This window comes from Vitis riparia, chromosome 2 (genome assembly GCF_004353265.1).
Source record: "Vitis riparia cultivar Riparia Gloire de Montpellier isolate 1030 chromosome 2, EGFV_Vit.rip_1.0, whole genome shotgun sequence".
Lineage (NCBI taxonomy): Eukaryota > Viridiplantae > Streptophyta > Magnoliopsida > Vitales > Vitaceae > Vitis > Vitis riparia.
In genome coordinates this window covers 617,019-641,993 of record NC_048432.1, presented here as the reverse complement: position 1 = coordinate 641,993, position 24,975 = coordinate 617,019, and the positions used below count along the sequence as shown (strand labels likewise).

The 24,975-nt window shown below is 37.6% G+C and overlaps 2 protein-coding genes across 9 annotated transcripts in view; one reads left to right on the top strand and one right to left on the bottom strand.

Annotated features, from left to right (window-relative positions):
• Positions 1-20,043, bottom strand: part of LOC117926567 (pentatricopeptide repeat-containing protein At1g77360, mitochondrial-like) — a 31,599-nt gene extending 11,556 nt beyond the window's left edge. For 2 of the 8 annotated variants that reach the window (XR_004653170.1, XM_034845709.1), the window contains exons 1-2: positions 19,579-20,043; positions 18,212-19,159 (exon numbers count right to left, since the gene is read on the bottom strand). Coding sequence is in view for 4 of the 8 variants with exons in the window: in XM_034845709.1 (XP_034701600.1) it covers positions 18,212-19,159; positions 19,579-19,994 (1,364 nt within the window). In the remaining 4 variants the exon portion in view is untranslated. Of the gene's footprint in view, positions 1-3,355; positions 3,478-3,576; positions 4,045-15,660; positions 15,747-17,718; positions 17,919-18,002; positions 19,160-19,578 lie in introns of those variants that run through there. The other 6 variants (XR_004653171.1, XR_004653166.1, XR_004653165.1 and 3 more) reach the window with 6 other exon arrangements.
• Positions 20,044-20,830: 787 nt separating this feature from the next.
• Positions 20,831-24,381, top strand: LOC117905201. Its single transcript, XM_034818149.1, has 2 exons — positions 20,831-21,114; positions 23,856-24,381. The coding sequence occupies exons 1-2, from the start codon at positions 21,073-21,075 to the stop codon at positions 24,342-24,344; spliced, it is 531 nt and encodes a 176-aa protein (XP_034674040.1). The 5' UTR covers positions 20,831-21,072; the 3' UTR covers positions 24,345-24,381.
• The last annotated feature ends 594 nt before the right edge of the window (positions 24,382-24,975 follow it).

The following is a 24,975-nucleotide window of genomic DNA, read 5'->3' as shown; positions in this document are numbered from 1 at the left end:
GAGTGACAGACAAATCACCTTGGCGTAAATCATGAAGGATCCCTTCTTTTTCAAATGCCTCTACTATGTCTTCTGTATTGAAATGAGTCTCCCTTGTTGCTTCCCAAATTTCTTGCGTCGTTTCATTAAGTATAAAATTTTCCCCTATGTCATTGTTCATCAAGTTAATTAGCTAAGACAAAATCAAGTTAATTTTCCCCTACCACATATAAACATCATGATTGCATGAGACCATTGAAGATAGTTCTACCATTCAGTTTGCGTCCAGTAATGAGAAAGACAGCACCATCTGATCCTCCATTGTTGCTCGGAATAGGAGCTTCTTGAGTTGAGGTGACTTCTAAGGTTGAGGAGTCCTTGGTGGCCTTTCCGTATTTGGTCATGAACAGATTGAATAGTTCAGATTCAGTTTTGATACTATGAAGAAATTTGAGGGAGAAAAAATACTTTTTTTTCTCTATATTCAAACTGATTATAGTACCAATATTCAATCATGAATGATTGAGGTCATCTCCCCTAGAAAAAGAAAATCTAGTCCTTGATTTTAGGAGAGAAAGGCTCTCATAAAATCGAGGAATAAGTTAGAATCGGAAATACAACTGTACCACAGCAATGACACAGCTATAACACAGTTGTACATTCCGAATTTCCAAACCATACAAGCAAGGGAAAACTTCATTCTCTTTGAAATTTAAGATTACTTTTAATTCATGTTAATCATATGACCAGATCAACTGATCAATGGGATTACTATTAGCACCCATGCCCTTACTTGGACGCTAAAGCCATCAAGGGCTTCATGGGTGAACACCTTGCACCCATGGGGGAAGCCTTGAGGAAAGAGGCAAGGTGATGGAGGGTTTGTGGCATCAGAAAGGCAACACTTAGGTGGGTGCAAGGCATCGCTCATGGACCACACACATAACAGCTACATGCACAGGGCGCATGCACACAAGAAGCATGAGAGTATTTTTCTAATTATTTAATAAATTCATTATTCTTCCTCAAGCATATATGATATCTCCTCCATAAATATCTAAAATGGTCTAAAATTCTCTTTAAGGTGGAATGGGGGGTAGGGGGGAACGGGAGGAGGTAGGTGACTTAAGGTGGCATGGGCGTGGCCACACCAAGCAGCCTCAATGCAAGGCCTCTGACACGAAGAAGGCAAATGGGCCAAGCCTTGTTAGTACCCAACATGGGCTCCACAACATGTGGTGGTGTACGACCCGTGGCTACAACAGCGCGTGGTGTGATGCGAACTCCCATCCTGATGGTGGCACAAGGGCACAATGCCTTGTGCTGAGCAACTTAAAGAGCCATGGGCGAATGCCATTGTTTGTTGCTTGGATGCGGCATGAGGATGCAGTAGCAACGAAACCTACTCAAGACATGATGCAGGATGCTATGCACAAGGGCGTAAGGCCTTGTGCACGGATGGAGTCATGGGCGCAATGCCATGACTCATTGCTGCACCAAGGAGAGGGGACTTGAGCAAGGCATGAAGTCATAGCAGCAACAAGATGGATGCACGCAGTAGGTTGCCTAGATACGCTACAGCAGATTAGTGAGCCATGGGAACAATGCTATGACAAGTTACTGCACCAAGATAGGATGAGACATTGCATGGTGTCATTGCAGCAGTAGGAAGGTGTAAGGTGTGGGCTTCAAACATGAGCAAGGGGCGGTAGTAATCCTTGCCAAAGCATGCAACCATAGGTAGGGAGTCAAGATGTGATGTAACCCATGCGCGCAATGACATGGGGCGGCATGGGCATGGAACAAAGGCAACCAGTTACCTCGGCATGGATGAGACTTAAACGTGTAGACTAAGAGAGGGTTTGGCATGCACATGAGCTACATATATAGGCACTCCCGACAACAACGTGAAGAGTTAAGACTCAGTGGGATTGCAAGTCGAGCATGAGTAGGAGTCTTGATTCCTATTGTAATTGTAGTCTAAGTAAGACTAGGACTCCTAGTTGGAGTAGCTGGTGTCATAGACTATCAAAAAGAGTCCAAGTAGAACTAGGATTGTGTACTCCTAATCTAACAAGGAGTGGGTGGCACCACTATATAAAAAGGGAGGACTAGAGAGTCTCCTGGGACACACGCACAAAGACACAAAGATAGAGAGTAGAGGAGTAAGCAGGAACTCACTAGTGTTATTGTGGAAGTCTTGCTGAAAGCCACATCTAATGCTCTTATTTGGTGAGGTAATAAAATACAAGTTGTGGTTGGTGCCCAGTAATCTCATGGGTTGGTTTTTGTGTGCAATCACGTGTGGATTAGAAGGCTGGCTTAGAGGGCATCTAAGTGCCGCACAGACGGGAAAAATTCTTAAGGGAGAAATTGTGCTTGTGACAATTCCCAACTCATGTAGAACTCACTTCTTTAGCTGAAATGAATTAATCATCCCTTCAGAGTCAAATTGCCATAACCTAGTCAGAGAATTAATTAGTTCATGCAATAAAGAATGATGTGTTTTAGAAACGTGATCAAATAATATTCAAACATTACAAACTTGTTTGCTTTGTTCGAGTTTTTTCAATCCATCCTGCCAAGGACAAATCAAAAGACATAGAAAGAAAAATCAAGACTATCAAGGTAAATGAGAGGAAATGCTAAATGGTATTTGGGGTTGGCACTGCAAGAAATGCATTTGTTGTTGCTCAACAATTTAAAGCATCTCTTCTTGATGGTGATGCATGAGAAGTGTCGAAGCAAACAATACATTTATAGCAGTAACATCTTCAAAATATTTTGAGGAATGATGCTATATCTTCCTAAGGAGTTTGCCAATTGATTCATGGAACAAACATTAGAAAAATAAATGCCCTTAGCTTTTCCAAAGCCAATTGCTAATTGATGAAGAATGGTTTAAGATGTCAACAATATTTTTTAAAATTTTTTTGATAGGAACCAAATGTCTGAAATTTTAGGATACCCCAACTTTAATTCTTGACTGTGAAGAAGTCTTTTCCAATGCTCACAGAACTTTTCACAACATTATAGAACCTGGCCTATCTCATCTCAACCATATCTAAACCAAATAATTGCTACTAAATGGCAATAATTCCTAATTCCTGGTGAAAAACAGGAACAGACAGACAGAAAGAGAGACAGAGACAGACAGACAGACAGACAGACAAAACCAAAAAACCTTTTGAGATTTCCCCAGCTAGACCATAAATCCGGAAGCTTGATGACCAGATAAGACATTTTACAACTGCACTCTTAGACATTTCCAGAGTGGTCATATTTAACAAGAAATTTTTTCATTGTAACAATGCTCTATAGAAGATTCCCAATCTACAAGCTCTGCTTAGATTTTTAGTCTAAGCTCTATACTTACGTTCCTTCAGAAAGGCAGCCTTCAAAATGTCACTGAAATAACCACTTGATCAGTGAACTATTTTCATTTATCGATCTCCAGCAAGACAGTTCAAGGAATCACCAGTATATACACCTGCAAATCTGACTAAGAAATATCAAAATTTGGCATAAAGCATATGCTTTTGTAATCCAATAATATGCAGTTCCCTTAAGCATACAAATTTATTTAATGTCATATACCTTTTCTTCATCTTCAATGCACCATGTGGGCTATTCTTTCAGGCACCATGTTATTAGTAGACTGTCAAGAAAGGCCTATGAAACACAGACTCATTAAATGAGATATTAAAAGCCTCGTGTTCTGGTGCCACTAGAATGATGCCAGTTTCTCCATGGTTGTATCTCCTTCCAGTAGCAAAGAGATGATACATCCTAGCCTTGATGTCCATCCATTTGATCAAGCCCAAGTCTGCTTCTTGCTGTTGCCTGTTTCCGGAAGATGTCACTAAAGGGATCAAACAACTTCACTCCTCCAAGCTAAAGAGGCTGAAAATAGGTCCCATGAGGTCAAGACGCAGGTTTCCTCCTCTGACAAGGTCGTGCCTTATCCTTGAGGTCAAGGTACATTGGGACCTTCCATTTTCAGCTTCCCTTACTGAAGACATCTCTCCATCCGCAAGTCCAACCTCCTCCCAAACAAAGAACTCTCTGTATACAATTTTTCAAGGCCCTCTTGAGGAAAGTCATCATAGATTCATTGATCTAGTAGAATGGCTACATCCTCAAAAGAATAAGGAAATGGTGAAGGTGATGATAATTTATTTTACAGTCACCTTGGTTGTGATATTTAAACTGAAAAAAGCTCTTTTGAAAAGAGAAGACCAAGGATTTATGCTCTTGGCAACATTAACCATACTTCAACTAGATTCAAACCAAGGTGGTAACCATCTGCTTTGTGAATTCTAGAGAGTGTGAGAATGAGAAGATTCTCAAGATATGCCTTACAGGACAACATCATCCTGGCAATACAAACACAAATGAAGGAGTCTTTAGAAATGCACTCGGTCACATTCCATTAACACTTTACAGGAACTACCATGAGGTCTTAATGATGCTAGCACTCTATAACTCAATTCTACATGTTAGAAGTTTGTGTCCTCCTGTGTTATTGGCAATTCCCCTCAGAATTTGGAGTTGTAACCAAGTTCATCCAATATGTCCAACTAAATTTTGAGGGGTTTGCATTCATATGTACATATTGAGAAAATTATGCAAACTTCTCTTCGAGCACATCATAGAGATGGTAAGTGAATTAGATGCAAACTTCCACTTCAATGAATTCATATTTTAAAGAGTGGTTTTTTTATAGGTAAATAAATAAGTATTAAGAAGCACCTAAGATAAGCAGGCACACCCAATACACACAGGAAGTTTACAAGAGGCACCATAACAAAAATCAACTAACCCAACCAAAAATACAAAGCACACTCACTGAAACTAAAAGTTCACTATTTAAAAATGCTTCTCATGCATTAAATCTTAATTTTGGCAGAATCAAGGCCAATTGTTAGACCATCAATCTTCAGCTGGTTCACATTTCACTCAATCAAAAGAGAGCTTTGATTGATCTGCCTTTCAATTGATCTATCATCCAGGTAAGAAACTTTACCCAATATGATCTTGTTAGATGTGTTAAATTTATATAAACATGCATCCAATCTTAGGAATGTTACAACTTAGCCAACTAAAAGAAATAACAAAAGCATAAGAAAATTGAAACTCATTATGAAAAATAGCCAAACAATTTTTCTATTTCTATTATTTTCAAACCTATTTCCAATTATATACCAAACAAAATTTTGAATTTTCTGTTTTGTGAAAATTGTTCTTGAATTTATCTTACCAAACATATTTTTAACAAATAATTTAAAATTTTGTTTTTTTTTTTTTTCAAACACATTCTTTATTGCTATTTTTTCAGAACAAAACAAGACATGAGCATCTTTTTCATGGATTTTTTAAGAAAAAAAAAAAAACAATTTTTTAAGAACCAAACATGCCCTACATGTAAGGATCTTTTAAGAAAAAAATTTATCAAAAATTCTCAATTCAGTTTCTCATTTTTTTTAATATAGAATTGTTTAGATAAATTATAGAGCTTCCCAAAATTGCTCTTAGTGTTTTTTGATATGAAATTTTTTTTGAGAAGGTTGTGGAAGGTTTCCTATAGTAATCCTGTAAGGATTTTGAATCTGAATAAATTATTTTAATTGAGAAAAAGTTTAGAAAATTAATTAAGAGTATAAAGAAAATCACAAGCATCATATTTTGCTCTTGTTCATTGATTTCAAAACTAGCATAATGTTTTATCATCCAAAGTTTAAAATCCAAAATTCCCTATTCTCTTGATCTATTAACAACTATTGTCTTGGTGTTGATAAAAAATAGCATAGGTTTTCATCATTAATGGTTTGAAACCCAAATGCCCCAATTCCCTAACATGTTAAAAACTATCCTCTTTGTGTTACAATCTATAGGGGAGAACACATCTCTTGAAGGAGTTCAAGAACATCACAAGCATCGTATTATGCTCTTGCTCATTGATTTCAAAACTAGCATAGTGTTTTATCATTCAAGGTTTAAAATCCAAAATTCCCTATTCTCTCTCAACTATTAAATACTATTGTCTTGGTGTTGATAAAAAATAGCATAGGTTTTCATCATTAATGGATTGAAATCCAAGTGCACCAATTCTCTAACATGTTAAATCATCATCTTTGTGTTATAGTTTCTAGGGGAGAACATGTCTCTTGAGGAGTTCAAGGAGGTTGTGGTTGCCTCATAGAAATTTGAGATGTATCCACTAAAGTGTAGGTTGAGAGAAGATTCACAACTTCGTCAGGGGTGGCCAAGTGATTTTGGTAGTCAAATGCAAGAATCGTGAAATGAGCCAAGGATTAGATTATGAAGTAGAGTTGTTTAGTGAATTTGCATCACAAGGGTGGTTTCCACATAAATCACATGTTTATTTTATGTGATTGTATTGCAATCGCCCTCAATAAAATGAAATGATTAATTAAAAGCTAAAAATGTTAATATTTGTTGAACTATCAATTTTTCTAAAAGCTTAAACTCGTAAGATTTGAGCTCACAATGTATATCATGCACTCAAACACCCTCCCTCACCTGTAACCTCCATTTTTGGGCTTACAACCTTAACAAATTGGGTAAATAAACATACAATGGTGAGGGTCAAACACTTAACCTCCCACTAAACAAGGCTCTACTACCATGTTAAACTACTAATTTTCCTAAAAGCTTAAGTTTGTAGGATTTGGGCTCACAACATATATCATGCACTCTAATACCCTCCCTCACGTGTAGCCTCCATTTTTGGGCTTACACATGGGCTTAATAAATTGGGTAAATAAACATGCAATGGTGAGGGTTAAACACTTAACCTCCCACTAAACAAGGCTTTGATATCGTGTTAAACTACTAATTTTCTTAAAAGCTTAAACTTTTTTTTTTTGATAAGTAAAAGCAATTGTCTTAAGAAAGCCTGAAGTACACCTGACAGTATACACGAAGTATATAAGGCAACTAGGCCAAAGGGAAAGAAAAAACAAAAAAAACTTTACTTACAACCCAACCAATCAATGAAATCGAAGATGGACCATGAAGCACAATTTACATGCACCCTAACCCAATCCGAGAACATGTACAAAAAAGACCGTAAAATAGCTTGATCCGCTAATTCAGAATCTTCAAAGATTCTTCTATTTCTTTCCTTCCATAAAGTCCAAAATAAGCATAAAGGTTGTGCATTCCACGCCTTTTTTCTTTTTTTTCCAACAAAGGTGCCGTTCCAACCAAGAATGGTTTCCTTGATAGAATTGGGCAAAACCAATGAACACCAAAAAGAGCAAAAATAAGGTGCCAAATCATAGTTGCCTTGGGACAATGAATAAGCACATGATTAGTTAATTCTTCATCCGCTTTACACAAATAGCACCTACTTGGTAAGGCCCAACCCCTCCTTTTTAATTGATCCATAGTTAGAATTCTTCCCCAGACAGCCTCCCAAGCAAAAAAGCTGACTCTCTTTGGAACCCAAGGATTCCAAACTAAGCTTGAAGGGAACTCTCTACCAATGCAAGGAGTTAGGGAAGAGAAGAAAGATTTAACTGTAAAGATATCTTTCTTTGAAACCCTCCACGACATGACATCCTCAATCCCCCTTCTAAGCGCATGGCCATGTAACCTACTGAAAAAAGTTTCCACCTCTTCCATCTCCCAATCATTGTTGAGTCTTGTGAAAACAAGGTTCCAACAACCCAAATTCCCAGAAACTTGTAAGATTTGGACTCACAATGTATATCATGCACTCTAACAATATTTGGGAGCACTACTTGTTCAACGCCTAAGGTAGTTTAAATAATATTGAGAATAAGTTTTTCAATAAGTAAATCACAATCAATTGAAAGAAGTTCAATAGGAAATTGAAATTAATTAAGAAATTGAAATTAAATAGAAGAATGTAACACAAAATTTGTACTCAGGTAAAAGCATATCAAAGGTTAATACTAAAATGGGGATTTAAATACAAGGCAATAAACCATGAAATGGTAAATATGCTTGTACACAAGTTTTTCCATTCATGGCTACTCACATCAAAGATGTTCCCAAGCATAGTTCAAACTATGACCAAGACAAGACAATCAAGCTCAAAACATAAGTTAAGATGCTTTTCTAAGGATGTAAACTGGGCAGGATGAGGCAAACCGGGGAAGGCTCACTCATCCCCATCCCTTCCCAGCTTGTAAATTTATTCCTTATTCTCATCCCATTCCTCATCTTAGATTAGGCAAGGTCGACAAGGATAGGGAATCCCCATTGGGGGAATAAATTCCAAATCCCTAACAAGGAATCCCCGTTGGTTTTCTTAATTTAACAACTTTACATTTAGTTTTTAAAATGTATAAATATAATTGGGCAAGGAGGGGATTTGTGGTAGAGAATAGGGTCCCCATCCCCACCCCATAAGGGGTGGATCATTGCAAGGACCCGAACTAATAAGTTGCCAAGTAGCCTTGTTCCAATTACCAATAAAACTAATATAAGCACCTAGCTTTGAAAAGACAAGTTACCCAGGAGGATCCTCACACGAGTATGAATAATAAAGAAAGGAACTTCATTTCTTTTATAACTTAAAGGATAGGAAACAATCTCAATTTGAAAACCTTTGCTGGTTTTAGAAAACTTTCCATTCATGTTCCTTTGTTGTGGCCTTCCATTCAATTTTCAGCATGTCTCTCTAGTGTGCTTAGCTCTTTTGCAACAGTCCCACCATCTAATATCTTTGTCCGCTCCTTTGTTTGTGTTTGGATTGTTCTCCACAACCACATGGAAAGCAAAATAATCATGAGACGGGGTTTTCATCATAACACCAATTATGGATTCTTCACTATGCACGAGGGAACACATTTCATTCAAGGACGAAAAACTTTTCCAAGGATTCGACTCCTTACCTAATCTAACTTAGCATTCAAGCCAACAAGGAATTCAAAGATCCTCTATCTTTTAAATAAATCAACAAGCTTTGCAGCATCATTTGGTGATTTCATGTCAATATGTTGATAGATGTCCACCTTGTGCCATAATACCTTCAATGTATTATTGTAGGTTGCGATCGTCAATTATCTTTGTTTGGTTGCATGAATATTTTTCATCGATGCATTTGAGCAGCATTTTCCTTCTTCGAATAGGTATGTGTAACAGCATCCGAAAATCTCTTTAGTCATAAAGAGAAATAAGAAAGCCCGAGCTATTTTTGGTTGCATTGAATTTAGCAACCAAGACATTATCAAAGAGTCTTTGACTTTCCACGCTTCAAAGCTAGGATACTAAGTTTTTGGTTCTATTATTGTCCCACACAAATACCTGATCTTCCCTTGATTTAATAGAAAGAGTTTGGAAGAGTGAGAACTCAAGAAAATCATTATCATTGAGTTTCTAGGTGATGATTTGGAGAGTAGGATTATCAAGATGATTGGAGACTTCTGGGACTATGGAATTTTGATTGGAAGTTTGTTCAGCCATGTTGAGAACAAAAGAAGATAAAAAAATAAAAAAATAAAAAAAGATTAAGAAGGTACTAAGAAAAAGCGAAAGGAGGAGGAGACAACTAAAGGTAGGAGACGGAAAGACAGAGACACCAAAGGTAAGAGAAGGAAGAGTGGAGATGCCAAAAAAAAGGGAAGAAAGGTGTGGTTAAGACACTGAAAATTTGAACCCAAGAAACTAAAGTTGCTTTGATACCATATTGGTTGAAAAAACCAATTCATATATTATTTTTTTATCAAAAAATAGTACGCAAATTTATACAATAGTGTCAAGGGGAGTTGTCTGTTACAGTTATCCCAATTTGTAGGATAGTTGACTAATTCTATCAACTAATATACATTAAAAATAGATTAGTAAAGTACAACTAATCAGGTTGTAAGATTGAGATTTGGTTGATTTCCTACATATAGGCATATAACAATTATATTAATAGTGCCTAACAAAGAGATGCACAAAAGCATAAATGGTCAAACACGGCTAGGGGCTACATTAAAAGAAAAAAAAAAAAAAAAAGACCCTTGCCTTACTTGGAGCTTATCAAAGATTGAACCGGCTGCTCCATCCCATCAAAGATCTTATGGTTCCAATCTTACCAAATGGTCCAAAACAAACATGCAGAGATCAATTTCCAAACTTTACTTCTTTTTCTCTCCATAAAACTCCTAAGCCATCATAATAAAAGCTCTCTAACAAACCTAGGTATCACCCAAGAGACGCTAAAACATGCAAAAACTAACTGCCATAAACTTCCTACTATACCATAATGAATGAGGATATGATTGATGTATCCTTCGTTACTTCTACACAAGCAACACCAATTTTTTCTTTTTTTGGATCAAAAACAAAATATATATTGATAATAATAAAGGTACAATAGAAGGATGAGAGGTCCTTCCCTCAAACATACAGATCCTGATCAAAGTAAGACAGAACCCCACTACACAAACAACACCAATTTTTATTTTTATTTTTTTATAGGTAAATAAGCAGAATGTATTAAAAGCGCTTGCAAAAAGGTGCAAAAGAGTACACACAAAGTATATAGATAAGGCTAAGAGGAAAGCAAGAAAAGAAAAGAGGACTAAAAACCACCTTCCCACCAACACCCGGCCTCCAAGGGGTTAGGAGACCAAAAACACTCAAAAGACCCTTAATAGAAAACACCCCACAATCCTGAAGCAAAAAATCTTCTACCGGAAGCAACAAGAAAAACCCTTAATATAAAACACCCCAAAGACTTGCAGAGCCCCTTCCTCTAAGACCCTACACCCTTCCCTTTTCCTTTTACTATGGACGGCGCACTATTGTAATTGACAAAGCACTCGAGCCTTCAAATTTCCTTATCCAACCAAGAAGAGGACATGGATTTTCTCCTTTCCCCTAACACCTTAACCCCCTAACCTTTCTTCGATTCCAATTTTCTAAGAGAGCCAATTTCCTTTTTGTAGCCCAAAATTGGCATCCCCAAACAGTTGGAGAACTTGACAAAAGCTCTGGGAAGGCACGCAAACTCCTCCCCCTCTTCCACGCCACTCAAGCCCACAACCCTCGGAGGGTTCACACACTCTAGCCTCTAAATTTGACAATCCCTTCATCACTTCAAGGACCCATATGGCGTCGCGGATCCCAAAGAAGAGATCACGACAAAAGGGTGTCGGTTTGCCTCCGCCAAGAGGGCTTCATTCATGATTGCTACCCAGGAATCCTCCAAGGGCACTAAAGAGTCAAGGCAAACACCCTCACAGCTCCCCTCAATCCTTTTTGCTGCCACAGGAAAAAGCTCTAAGGTCGTAATAGTCCCACCGTCGCCTCCTTCCTTTCTCTCAGTCTTAACCGCAGTCCCTTCCAAGGGCCTTCCTTTTCTTCACATTTGATCCAAGGTTAAGATCTTCTTTCAAGCAACCTACCATGCAAAGAAACTCACTTTTGTGGGGTACCTCAAACTCCAAACTTTTCTTGCTTGGAAGGCAATTGCCAAAGTAGCTTCCAAAGAGCTAAACAAAAGATTTGACAAAGAAAATCTCATCCTTTGAGCATTTACATACCAACCTACCCCCATAGCTCCTATTCAATACCACCACCTGAATTTGTTGAAGAAAAGGTTCCACAGTAGCCAACTCCCAATCATTTTTATTTTTATTTTTGATAAATATCATGAATATATTAAAGGGCAAAGGCCACCAAGCATACAGGGCGTATACAATCTGCCTCAAAACGAGAGCACAAAAAAAAACAAGCACCCTTACCCTCCCTAAGTGGCCGCTAGCCACTCCAAAAAACCTAAGAGTGAAGAGGACTCCTCTCCAATATACACCCTAGCCCAACTCCACAAGGTACAAACAAAAGAATTTTTGAGTTTCTGTATATTTAACACCCCTCCCTTGAAAGCTAGCCTATTTCTTTCCTTCCATACCGTCCAAAAAATACACAACGGTATAGAATTCCAAATTTTTTTCCTCTTTTTCCCCACAAAGGGGCCCTTCCAACTGAATAACGCCTCCTTCACCAACTCTGGGAACACCCACTGAACCCCCACTAGGGCAAAAATAATTTCCCATAAGGCCCTTACCACTAGACAATGCAAAAGAATGTGATTTACACTCTCCTCTTCACAACCACACAAAAAACATCGGTTAAGAAATTGCCATCCCCGTTTTTGAAGCCTATCCAAGGTAAGAATCTTCCCCCACGCGGCTTCCCAAGCAAAAAACGCCACTTTGGTTGGGACCTTATCCACCCAAACGCCTCTATACGGAAAGTCGCAAGCATTGATAACAACCAGCTTGTTGTAGGCATCCTTCACCCCGTACCTCCCATGGTCCCCCCCTTCCAAAGCACCACGTCCTCTTCTGAAGATAGTTTGAAGTCCATGAGCATAATAAGCAATCCTCTAATCAAGTCCAGCTCCCAATCATTAAAGTCTCTATGGAATCTAAGATTCCAACCTCCTGAACCACTGCTATGATCCCACATCTCATTAACCGTTGCATTCCTGTTGACTGCCATCTCATGCAGTAGGGGAAAAGAATGGGACAGCCTCTCATTCCCACACCACTGATCAGACCAGAATTTCACTCTAGTCCCTTTCCCTACCTTAAACTTTGTATTTTCCCAACACCACTTGGCTTCCTTCATAATCTCCTTCCAAACCCCCACTCCATAAGTACCCCGGGCTTCTTTGGTTCTCCACCCAAGCTCTTCCTGACCATATTTCACCCCAATCATTAACTTCCAAAGATTATCCTTTTCAACTGCAAATCTCCAAACTCATTTGCCCAACAAAGCTTTGTTCAGGGAGTCAATCTTCCGAATGCCAAGGCCACCCTTCTCCCTTCTAGTGCACACCACCTCCCACTTAATTAAATGGACCTTCCTCTCCAAGCTGCCCCCTCCCCAAAGAAAGTCCCTTTGAAGTTTTTCAAGCCTCTTTACAACACTTTTCAGCATACGAAAAAGGGACATATTGTAGATAGGAAGGCTGGCCATAGTGCATTTGATCAAGGTGATACGCCCTCCCTTTGAAATATACTGTTTTTTCCACTGAGCTAATCTCTTTCTCATTCTCTCTTCCACCCCATCCCAAATGGAGGCAGCTTTGTGATGAGCTCCAAGAGGCAGCCCTAAATAAACAGTGGGCAGCACTCCCACTTTACAGCCAAGTTCCACAGCCAGCTCCTCAATGTCTTCCACCTCACCAACTGGAATTAGGACACTTTTATCAAGATTAATTCTAAGACCGGAAGCCGCCTCAAACCAAGCCAAAATCCAGCTTAGAGCGGACACTTGCTCTTTGCTAGCTTCACAAAAAATGATCGTGTCATCAGCAAAGAGTAGGTGGGAAACTATCATCTCCTCTTCCCCTCTCCCCCGCATTCTGCAGCCTAATACGAAGCCCCCTTCAACCGCCCTTCTAATTAGAATACTAAGAACTTCCATTCCTAACACAAAAAGATACGGGGAAAGGGGATCTCCTTGTCTTAGCCCCTTAGAATTTGAAAAGAAACCAGCCGGCACCCCATTGATCATGACTGAAAATTTGGCGGTTGAGATGCACCACCAAATCCACTCCACCCACCGCGACCCAAAACCCATTTTGACCAGAATTTTCATGAGAAAGTTCCAATTAATGCTGTCATAGGCTTTCTCAATGTCCAATTTACAGATCAGCCCTTTCTCGTTTCTCTTTTGCCAAAAATCGATCACCTCATTGGCAATAAGAGACGCATCCAAGATCTGTTTGCCCCTCACAAAGGCGTTTTGGTCCCCGGACACCACCTTATCTAACACTTTCTTTAACCTATTCGCCAACACCTTAGCCAACAGCTTGTACAAGCTCCCTAACAAGCTGATTGGCCTAAAATCACCCAAATCTTCAACCCCTCCTTTCTTAGGAATGAGGACTATAACGGTGGAGTTAAGGCTGTTGGCAAAAGAACGCTGGACATAGAATTCTCTAAACAGTTCCATAATCTCCTCCTTCACTAACTCCCAGCTTGATTGCCAAAAAGCAATTGTAAACCCATCCGGGCCCGGAGTTTTATCCCCATTCATACCCATTAAGGCTGCGTAAATTTCCTCTTCAGTAAATTGCACCTCCAGAGAATCAGCTTCACTAGAACTAAGACATTTAAAGTGCACCCCCTCAATATCCGCCCTCCAGCCAGGTTCTTCAGAAAGCACCTGCTGAAAAGCACTCACTATTCCCAATCATGGAAGTTCCTTGAAAAGCAAGGATTCCAATACCCACCTCCCATAACCTCCTAAACATCAACAACTCATGCATCTTTTGACCTTGCAATAGAAAATAATGTAAGAACAAACTCCCCTCGAACAACCTCATTATAACACAGATCAGGCCAAAATCTATTAGTTCTTTTTTTTTTTTTATAAATGAGCGCAAATATATTAAAGGGCAGAAAGCCACAAAGCATACAAGTAGTATACACAGTAGCCTAGAAACAAAAACACATGAACAAAAACCTCACCACCCCTTAAGGAACGGCAAGCCATTCCAAAAAACCTAAAAGCGAAGAGGACTCATCTCCCATATACACCCTAGCCCAACTCCACAAATTATATATAAAAGAATTTTTCAACTTCTATATAGCTAAAGAGCCCCCCCTAAAGGCTAATTTATTTCTTTCCTTCCATACCGTCCAAAAAATACACAACGGGATGGAATTCCAAATCTTTTTCCTCTTTTTCCCCACAAAGGGGCCCCTCCAACTAAGTAACACCTCTTTGACTGTCTCTAGGAACACCCAATGAGCCCCAAACAAGGCAAGGACAATCTCCCAGAGGACCCTGACCACTATACAGTGTAAAAGAATATGATTTCCAAAATCTATTAGTTCTTGACAAAACCACTTTCCTAATTGCATTCCATAGCCTAACTCCATACCCTCCACAAACCTCTTAAATACTAAAAAACCTACCAAATTACAAAGCTCAATTAGCAACCCACTTGCACTCTCATCAATGGGAGAGACACAAGTTTGAATCATATAGCTCCAAATCTAAACAACCATCTTAGGATTCTTGCCATCAAAAAACATTACAATGGTTGTAGCATAAGTAGAATGCATTGGAGATTTTTCATTCTTGATCATCTTAGTGAAAAAACTTTTCCCACCTCATGATGCAAGATCTTAAAACGTCCAACATTAAACAATTTTTCATAGGTTATAGAATGAGATGAAAAGAACAAAAAAAAAAAAATAGTTGAAAAAGAAGAAAATAATTTTTTTGCAATCACAACAAGATTCCTAAGTAATCACACGTAGAGTTCCCTAAGCAATTTCACTTAGGAAGAAGATAATCATAACCTCAAAACGAAGCATAATAGATGATAAAACATTTTATTAAAATTCTCCATTTTGAAAGACTACATAAGCATATATGGAGTCTTATGACCCTTCTCTAATGAGCAAACTTTCCTAATTCCTTAACTTTCTTTTCAAAAATAGGAAAAGATGTAAGGAAAGAAATATTATTTGGGAACTAAAAGAAAGAGAAACTTTTCTAATAAAATAAGAAGACTAAAAGAAAAAGATATATGAAAAAAAAGGTCAACCAATAACTAAAATAGAAACTTGACAAATTGACATAGAACTAAATAAACTAACTATGGCAAGTCAGAAGAAGGGTTTAGATCAATATTAGCATCCCAAATTAAGGGTTAGGCATTTTGGAACCAACCTTTCCCCTCCTCTCGTAAGTCTTCAAAACGGCATTCCCAATGTTGTTCCCAATACCTCAAGAATCTTCTTACTCTTAAAACAAAACTGAAAAACCATGTTGTTAGTTAAAGAATTAGGGAAAAGACCATGGCAAACCCATCCCACACAAAAACCTAAACATAATTTTTTTTTTTTTTTTGATAGGTAAATTAGGATAATGTAATAAAGATGCCAGCAAAACTGGTGCAAAAAAGTACACACACAGAATATAATTAAGCCCAAAGGCAAGCAAGAGGAAGAAAGGAAAAGCAAACACCTACAACCCTAACAACCAACCCCTAAAAGAGTTGGACTTACCCCAGCAATAGATCCCAAAAACCAAAGAAAACCCCCAACATACCCCAACTGCAATCAAAATCCCTCAACCAAATGATAACGAAAGAGCAAATTCACAAATCAAGTGTTGGAACCCCGGTGCTCCTCTATTCAAACATAATATCAATTTCACCAATATTGTAAAGCATACCAATGAGCATTATACATCATCAAATTTGACATCCCCTATCCAAAGGAACCGCATGACTCAATATATTCTACTTAAGAAAAACATTAAGAATATTAGAGAAAAAATTCAAACTTGGTAAGCAATTCAAACTTGGTAAGCAATTCTCTGCAATAACTTGAAGAAACTTGATCATTTCATTCACTTGCACTCCCCAAGAAAATGTCATCAAAACCATGTTATGAACTATCTTATTTGCAGATTCCAATCATCTTATTCACAAATTCCAACCCACCCAAATCACAACTTCCCTAAAACTACTCTTTGCCTTCGTCATAGTGCCTTTTCTTTCCAATCCCCCAATAAAGTCACAAAGGCATCAACATTTAATGCAATCTTTCCTTTTATTTTCTCAAAGAATTCAAGTGCCATCAACTTTCCTAAAAATGGCACTCAACAAAGAATTCATCGCCACCATGTCCATTGGAATTCCATACAAGTCCATAACATCCACCATTATAATGCCTTGTTCACATTATCAACAAAGCAATGGCCTATGCAAATCGACCCCTCTCTAGTCTAATAGATAGAATAACATCATAGAGTGGCTTAAGCATTATGTTCTAGCCAAGCAAGTTGAGAATGAAATTCCACGAATTGGAAGTGTTTGTAAGGCTTGCCCAATGGAAGAACTCGACATTGGTAGAAAGGTGTGGAGCAAGAAAGTTGAAGGACCACTACAAGCATTTGGGGGCAAGAGAGATGTTGGTGGCAAAAAGAACAACAACAATGAATGAGGGTGGGGCTCCCAATGAGGAGGACTTAGATGATTTTGACACAAGGAGAAAACTAAGGTGTCGAGATGTGATGGGAAGTGGCATTGGGGCAAGGCCCATTAGGGTTTTCGAGGATTATTTGTGGTTGGGGTTGGTTTCAACCATGGCCCCCATTTTTAAGGTTTCGTAAAAAAACAAGAATATTTGAAGCATTTAGGAAGAAATCTAAAAGGAGAGAGGAAGAAAGGAAGAAAAAAAAACAACAAAGATGAAAATTGAGTTGTAAAGAAAAAGAGGACTGAATAGCTTAGAAAAGGGGAAAATAAGATCAACTTTACCTTTCAATGGGCTTAATATTTTAATCAAGATTGGTCCAACCTAACAAGCTCCATAATTGGAATTATTGCACATCTAGTTCCACCATCTCAAGTGATCTCTTCTTCCTTTCCCTACCTCTAACTATAGAAAGTCTCATCGACATTTCTGAATCCCAAAACCAAAATCAACTAGGATCTAGAAAACCCCAAAATTATAGTAATGAAGTATCACGATACAGGAAAACTACAGGAGACGCTAAGACACAAAATCCTGGAATGAGAAATAAATATAATTTAAGGAACCAAAAAGTTCTACCTCAAGATCCTAAACTAAAGGTAGTTGCACAAATCTTTGCAATGGAAAAACATTGCCTGCTGTAGAAGACAACAAAAATATTTACAGTGGCAATGAAGAAATCATCAGAAAAGTTGCCACCCCAAGTTATCCTAATTGACATAACACGATAAGGTAAGAAAATTACCCATCAAAGAATCTAGAAAAGTTAACCAAGCAGTTTTCTGTCAGGTCAGAAAATGACCATCAAGTCCTTCGAGAATCAGCTGCATCTTACAATCTTCTAAATAGGGAAGCACAGATCTAAATAGGGAAGCACAGAAAAAGTAAGTAAATCACCACCAGCCGCAGAACATCCCAGTAAAGGAAGTGAAATTAGCCAATAGACTGGAACAAGAAGTCCGTAATCAATAGAATGGAAAAAAGAAGCAAGGGAAGATAGCAAATCAACCAAAAATAGATCAGAAAGCAAGGCATCAAAATGGGGATTTAAAACTAAAGTAGCACAACCAAGAAATGGTAAAATCTGCTTGTTATGAAAGATTTTTCCATTCATGATTGCCACACATCAAAGATGTTCGCAAACATTATCAAAACAAAAGGCAGGGCATCCAAATCCCGCCAAAAAAAAGAAAAGAAAAAAACAAGTTCATAAAACAGAATCTTGAGATACTTTCCACCTTTTCCATAAACTATCACATGTATCTCTTGCACTTCTACCATCTTTGTAGCGTGCATTCTTCAGTTTTTCCATGGTTGACTCATGAATTTTAATCTTCATATCAAGCATATCTTCTGCAAACCTCCTGTAATCAGAGAACCTACGCAAATTACAAAGCCCAATAAGCAATGCATTTGCACTCTCGTCAACAGGAGAGAGTGAGTTCTCAATCATATAGCTCCAAATCTCAATTGCCATCTCCGGGTCATCACCATCAAAACACATTGCAATAGCAGCAGCACAATTAGAAGGCATTGGAGGACATTCATTCTTGATCATTTCAATGAAGAACTTTCCCGCTTCATGAACCTTCTTATGCTTAACAAGACATTGAAAAATCATGTTATACGTGAAAGAATCAGCAAACACACCATAGAAAACCATCTCATCCAAAAACCGAAATGCGTTATCAGCATCACCAGCATTGCAGAGTATACCAATTATGGTATTGTACATCATCAAATTTGGCATGAAACCACCATCCAACATTATGTCCCACAAAGCAATTGCATGAGTTGAATCATTCTGCTTAAGGAGAACATCAAGAGCATTAGAGAAGAATTTCAAACCTGGCAAGCAACCCTTCCCTTTCATCACTAGAAGAAACTTGATTGCCTCCTCCACCTCCATTCCTCGAACAAGTGTCATCAAAACCGAGTTGTAAGCCACCATATTTTGCGGACTCCAACCAAGTCGAACCACCATTTCCCCAAAAGTACTCTTCGCCTTTGTCACATTGCCTTCTCTCTCCCACCCCTCCAACAAGATCATGAAAGTATCACCATCTGGTGTAATCTTCACTTTGATTTTCTCAAAGAATTCAAGCGCCAGTGTAGTTGAGCCACCCTCGCAGCAAATGGCACTTAATAGAGCATTCATTGCTGCCACATCCGGTGGAATTCCATACCTGTTTTTTAGTTAAAAAAAATAAAAAAAATTCACATATAAAAAAATCCTTATATCATGTAAAAAAAAAAAAAAAAGTAAGTAAATGTACAATTTCTAAGCCTCTATCCAAACTCAAGGTATCCATTCATTTTTATTTTTTGCTATCGGATCCAACAAACTCAATGCTTCCCAAGTGTACAAAATCAGACCTAATTTAACACAAACAGCAAAATCATTGCAATAAATTAGAAGATCCGTCCTTTCCTTTTTCTTTATCTTTTCTTGGGCTTTTAATCAGAAGCAACAAATCCATTGCAATGAACTAGTATACAAAGGACGACACTTCCTTTCAAAATGTACAAAACCCACCAAAATTTACTTCATGTGAAACAACAAATTCATTGCAGTGAAGTAAAAAATACCAGGAAAACTCCATACCTGTCCATAACCTCAAAGCTCATAATCGCCTCATTAACCCTGCCGACGGAGCAATAGCTTCCGAAAACAGAAATAAAAGCGGACAACGACAACGCACCCTCATTCCTCATGGACCGAATTGCGTCCCACATGGGCTCGAACTTGGAGTTCTTACCGAGTAGGTCGACGATGAGGTTCCATGAGTGAGCGGAGTGCTTACGCGTGAGGCCCGCCCAACGGAAGAACTCGACGGCAGCTGAGGGGTTGGAGTAGGAAAGGCGGAGGACGTCTTGGACGACGTCCGGGGTTGGGGGGATGGCGGTGGCGGAGAGAGCGGCGGCGAGGGCGTGGGGGGCGGTGGCGGAAATGATTTGGAGGAGGGTTTTGGCGTCCGGGGAGATTTCTTTTGGTTTAGGGTTTGTCTGGCTTTCAGCCATGGCTTCCAATTTCTAGGAATTCAGAGAGAAGGACATCACTTTGGGGAGGAAGACCTCTGAGGTGTCAATATTTTAATATTTTCTTGTTTTTTTTTGTTTTTTTTTTAATATATTTTTTTATGAAAATTCTCCCTGGTATCAAAATTTTCATCAACGGTTCCAGTAAAATCTGCCCAGTAATTTTTACATTGACTTCGATAAACGTGGAGTTAAGGCAAAAATGGTTTTTGTGAACAAAAAAATTAAAATAAATTAATTTTTTCAAATGTAATATTATTTGTCCTATAACTTTTGTGATGTATACTTCAATGGCAGTTAAGCTTTTTTCAAAGTCCATCAGAAAAGTAATTCTTTTAAAAACAAAATTCTATATCTAAATTCCTTTTCAAAATATTCATCAAACTAATCTTTTGTTTGGAATAGCTTTCATTTTCTTCTTTTTTTCATCTTTTTTCATCTTAAAATCATAGTTATCATCGATAATTTATATCAAAATGGCATGAATGTAGTACTTGAAGTTGTAGGGGATTAGAGCATAGGCGTGCTTGAGACCTAGAAACAATCTAAACCTATTATATAAGTATTATTGATCATCCCCTCAATTGAAAATGGGGAAATTATGTAAATATGCATGATTGGGAATATAAAAAAAAACCTAAAAAGCCTCTTTTTGTTTAAAGTACCCTTTGACCCTAAATAATGCCCAATTGGTGCACTGTAACAGTGCAAACCCCCCTTCCCCTTATGCCAAAAAATGCCCTTCAATGGGGTGTTTGGCTGCCACCCACACTAGCCATTAATCCCATGTGGTAGCCACGTCACTCGTTTTTTAAGTACAAAGTTATGTGCTGATTGAAAGCTAATAATATGAGATTAGAAAACCCAAAAAGCCTCCTTGAAATTACCTAAACCCCATTAAAACATTGTTTGTCGAAATTCCCATCGAAACCCCAACCAACCAGACAAAATTGGTGAAACCCTTAAGCAATGAGCAGTCATCAATGGTGGAGGCCTAGCAGTGATGTAGAGAAAGTATCAAAGGTTCCCTCTCCTACTACTCAAATTCGTGTAGTTTCTTATGCGGGAAGCCGATGCCGTAAAAACCAAAGCTTCATACAAGGTATCATCTCTTTGTTCGTTGAGCATCCTGTGCAAATATTTGTTCGATATCAAAACACGTGGTGTTGGATGTGTTCTTGGTTGTTTTGAGCTTCCAATTGGGATGAGGAAGAAAATGTTTTGACATTTTCCCTTCATTTCAACGCATTTGAAATGTGAAATTTGAAAATGTTTGGGATGAGGGAGAATTGGCGGTCCACAGTGGCGATCTAAAAATTTCTTTTTTTTTTTTTTTTTAAGATTTGTTAAGGTTGTAGAAATCAAAACAGGACGCATTCATTTGTGAACCTAATAAGGGATTAGAGCTTTCACGTTTCAGTAGGGTTGCTTAGTCAAGATTTTAGAGGAAGAGCAAAGGAAAATTGGTATTGGGAACTTACTATATTGGATTTGTTTGGGAAAGTTACTATTTTTTTTTTTCGTGTCATTGGGCCTTCACTTACATGGTTAAGAACATACTAGGTTGGTCTTTATTTTATACATATTACTGAGATGTAATTATGAAATGAATTTAGCTTAAGGGATGTGCAACCTAAACCATAATCACACTTTATGAAGCAGTAATGAAAAGAACGGTTTTTCAATGTGGGAATGAACATTGTGTTCAGAAATTGGTGTACGGGGATCTTAAATTAATAAACATAAGAAGTTGTGTCATTGAGTACTCCCTTTGTAGATTTGAATGTGTTAAAATTTGCTTTTTTATTTTATGGTGGGAACTAGATGAAAGCAAAAAATATTCATCTGTGGTTGATTTAAATTAATAAATATGTTTCTTTGTGATATATTAGTTAGTTTTAATACATTAGTATCCCTTGTAATTAATCCATTAGATGCTTTAAAATCTCATCGTTTCAATAGGTTGTTGTACATGTAACATAAAAAACAATGGAATGTTTTATTTTACCTACTAATATATCTACAATTGTACAGTTTTTGTTTCGTTTAAGTCATATGTTAACTTAACAGACATATGTACCATGTGTTAGTAGTCATGGTGATTATCATTTTAATTGCTTTGGCACCAGAAAGTGAACATAAAGTTGTAATTTGTCTGATTTAGTGGTATAAAATCCATATATTCATGATGCATATCATCAATGTGTGAGGTGTCTAAGTGGTTAAACATTGTATGAACTATTTCAATAGAATTGATGATAGGGTTGATGGTATTAAGTATATAGCTTTTTACACTTTATTATAATTCATCTTTTTCCCATGAATTCATATACTTTAGGAGTGTATTTGCATAAGATTACATGTTATGGTAAAAGAATTTTTTCCTAATGCTTGTTGAATCATGTAGGATGCAATTGTCGCTTAGGATTCAGATTGATTATGTACAATGGTTAAATGTAAAAGTAACAGTCTTATCCCCTTAATGTAATAGTGTATGTTCAATTGTGTACTTCATGTGAGATGGGGTGAAACAGTTGGTGGTTTTCATCTCCAGTTTATTTAATTATTTATCCCCACATTGTGAAATGCACATTTAGTAGTTGTTGGATGAAGAGTTTTCCGCAACAAGAAGCTATGTAGGTTGAAAAATGTATCATCTTTATCAACTATACATTTACATAGGATTCATTCATGGTAGTTCCTTTCCATGGTTCGGAACATAGAATTGTTAACAATCATATTGAAGTTAACATATGTTTCACCTTTATTATATAATTTAACCACTTAAGTAATAAACCGTCGGACTATTGTCAATTATTGATTTGATAGTTTGTTTAATGATGTCACAATGGCATGTAACTACATCCTTACCAAAGCAAGCAAACCTTCTAGAAGTTGAATGTACAACAATTATAAGATATAAGAGCCTTGGGTTGTGTTATTATAAAGATATTTTATTTCCCTTTCCTTCTTCCATGTCCATATAATTGTTGAGTTGGTATTTGTGAGCATGTGTGTGTTATTGTGTGACCCTAATTCATTTCTCTTTTCATTCAATCCCATTTTGTGGTGTAATTTAGAATCCATGTTATTTGTATTGCACATATTGCCTTTATTAAATGTATATGCATCATAAATTCTCTTTATCCTAGCCATTCGTCTGTATACCAGATTCATGTATATTATAATTTAATTCTCTACTGTCTATCATCATCTATGTCTCTCTTACATAGCTGGCATTTTACACCCTTGCAAAATTTAAGAGTACCACCATGGCAATCTAAACGTAACAGTGTTTATGGCCTAAAGTTGGACGTTTGATCAAATGATGTACCATGCAATTGTTAGTTATGCTTTGGATTGCATGCACACCCAACCCTTTATTGTACACGTAACACTGTTTTTAGCTTCCATGGTAATTGTATTATTTACCTGGTTTTGATGACATGCACCATCTTAGAGAGGGTATACAAATATATTTTGGTTTAATATAAAAAATGTAAATAACCGTTTTAACTTCCTACTTTTTTTACATAAGCATCATTGTGTCTTTCATTTAAATAGCATTGTAAGGCAAAGTTACAACCTATTCTTCAACAAACACAACTTTGATTACAGTCATATTATGCATTCATTTCTTATATGCTAATCACATTAACTTTAACTTGTATGTGTATTATCATAATGTCATCTCAATTAAGATGTTCACCCTAAGGATTTTTAGTTGCGATGCAACAAATATCGAATGAGAGAAATGAATTGGTGCACAAGCTTGGATCCGGTGGCTTTTTGCAAATTGCTTGTAAGCAACTGAATATAAGGTTGTGTATGTGGATTTTGCAGAAGATTAATGTGGCATGCTGCAAGCTTCAGTTGGAGGGAGCTCTCAACATTCCCATGACTTGCAATCATGTACAACTAGTATTTGGAATCCCTTCTAGTGAAAAGAAACCGGTTCTCGACAACCATTACATTCGTGAGGGCCACACTCCATCCATTATAAAGATTGAAGATCTCATGGTTGAAACAGAGAATGCCACAAAATTCCATTGCCTATTTATTATTTTTGTGTGTGCTACTCTCTTTGCCCCTACGATGGGCTTGGAAGGTCACCATGCCTTATGGCATGCCCTTCCCGAATCACTAATAGGAGATGTTAACTGGGGACAATTCCTCATTGATGAACTTATGCATGTCGTACATGACCACCGACAAAGTGGGGGGTTTTACATTAGGGGTTGCTTGTTGTTCCTGCAGATTTGTCCTTACCAAAACTCTCCATCTTATACCAACTTTACTTGTCAATTTTCATGTCACGATGAGATTCTTTAATACTTTCTTTCATTAATAGTTCTTCTATGTTTGTTTCTCCAACTTTCCACTGATGCAAATTGACAGTGCAACGCCTCATTGTGTGCACTAGAATGAAAATTTGATTAAAAAATGGTTGAAATTTGAGGCTAAGATGTTAGGATAGTTGGGTTTCACACATGTGGTACCCATACTATATATGTATCCTCATTGTATATTATTTACATTAGTGTCGATCAACTAAAGGTCCATTGAACTAGCTATGTTTTTAAATTTTGTTCTCATTGGCCTACAGTTTATGCATGCACGAATTGAAGAAGTGACACCTAATCAAACGAGTCCCCCTTAACCCGATGCTACCCTTTAGGCTGACAATGCTCTTACCAACCTACAGGTACCTATGAGAAATGAAGATTATGCTATTCAATGTATTCTACTTTGCATTAACGTGGCTATGTGTGCTAATACAAAAAATAAGGTATCAATTTAACTTTTTGTTATTATAGCAAGTGATTGCTCGCATGGAGACCAGACAACAAGAAATAGAAGTTGCGCAATTGCACATTAATTCATTGATCTCTCTCCATCTTGACGGCATCAAATCTCTAATGAGGTTTTAGCCAAGCTCATCCATTATCAACCATGATTCGCC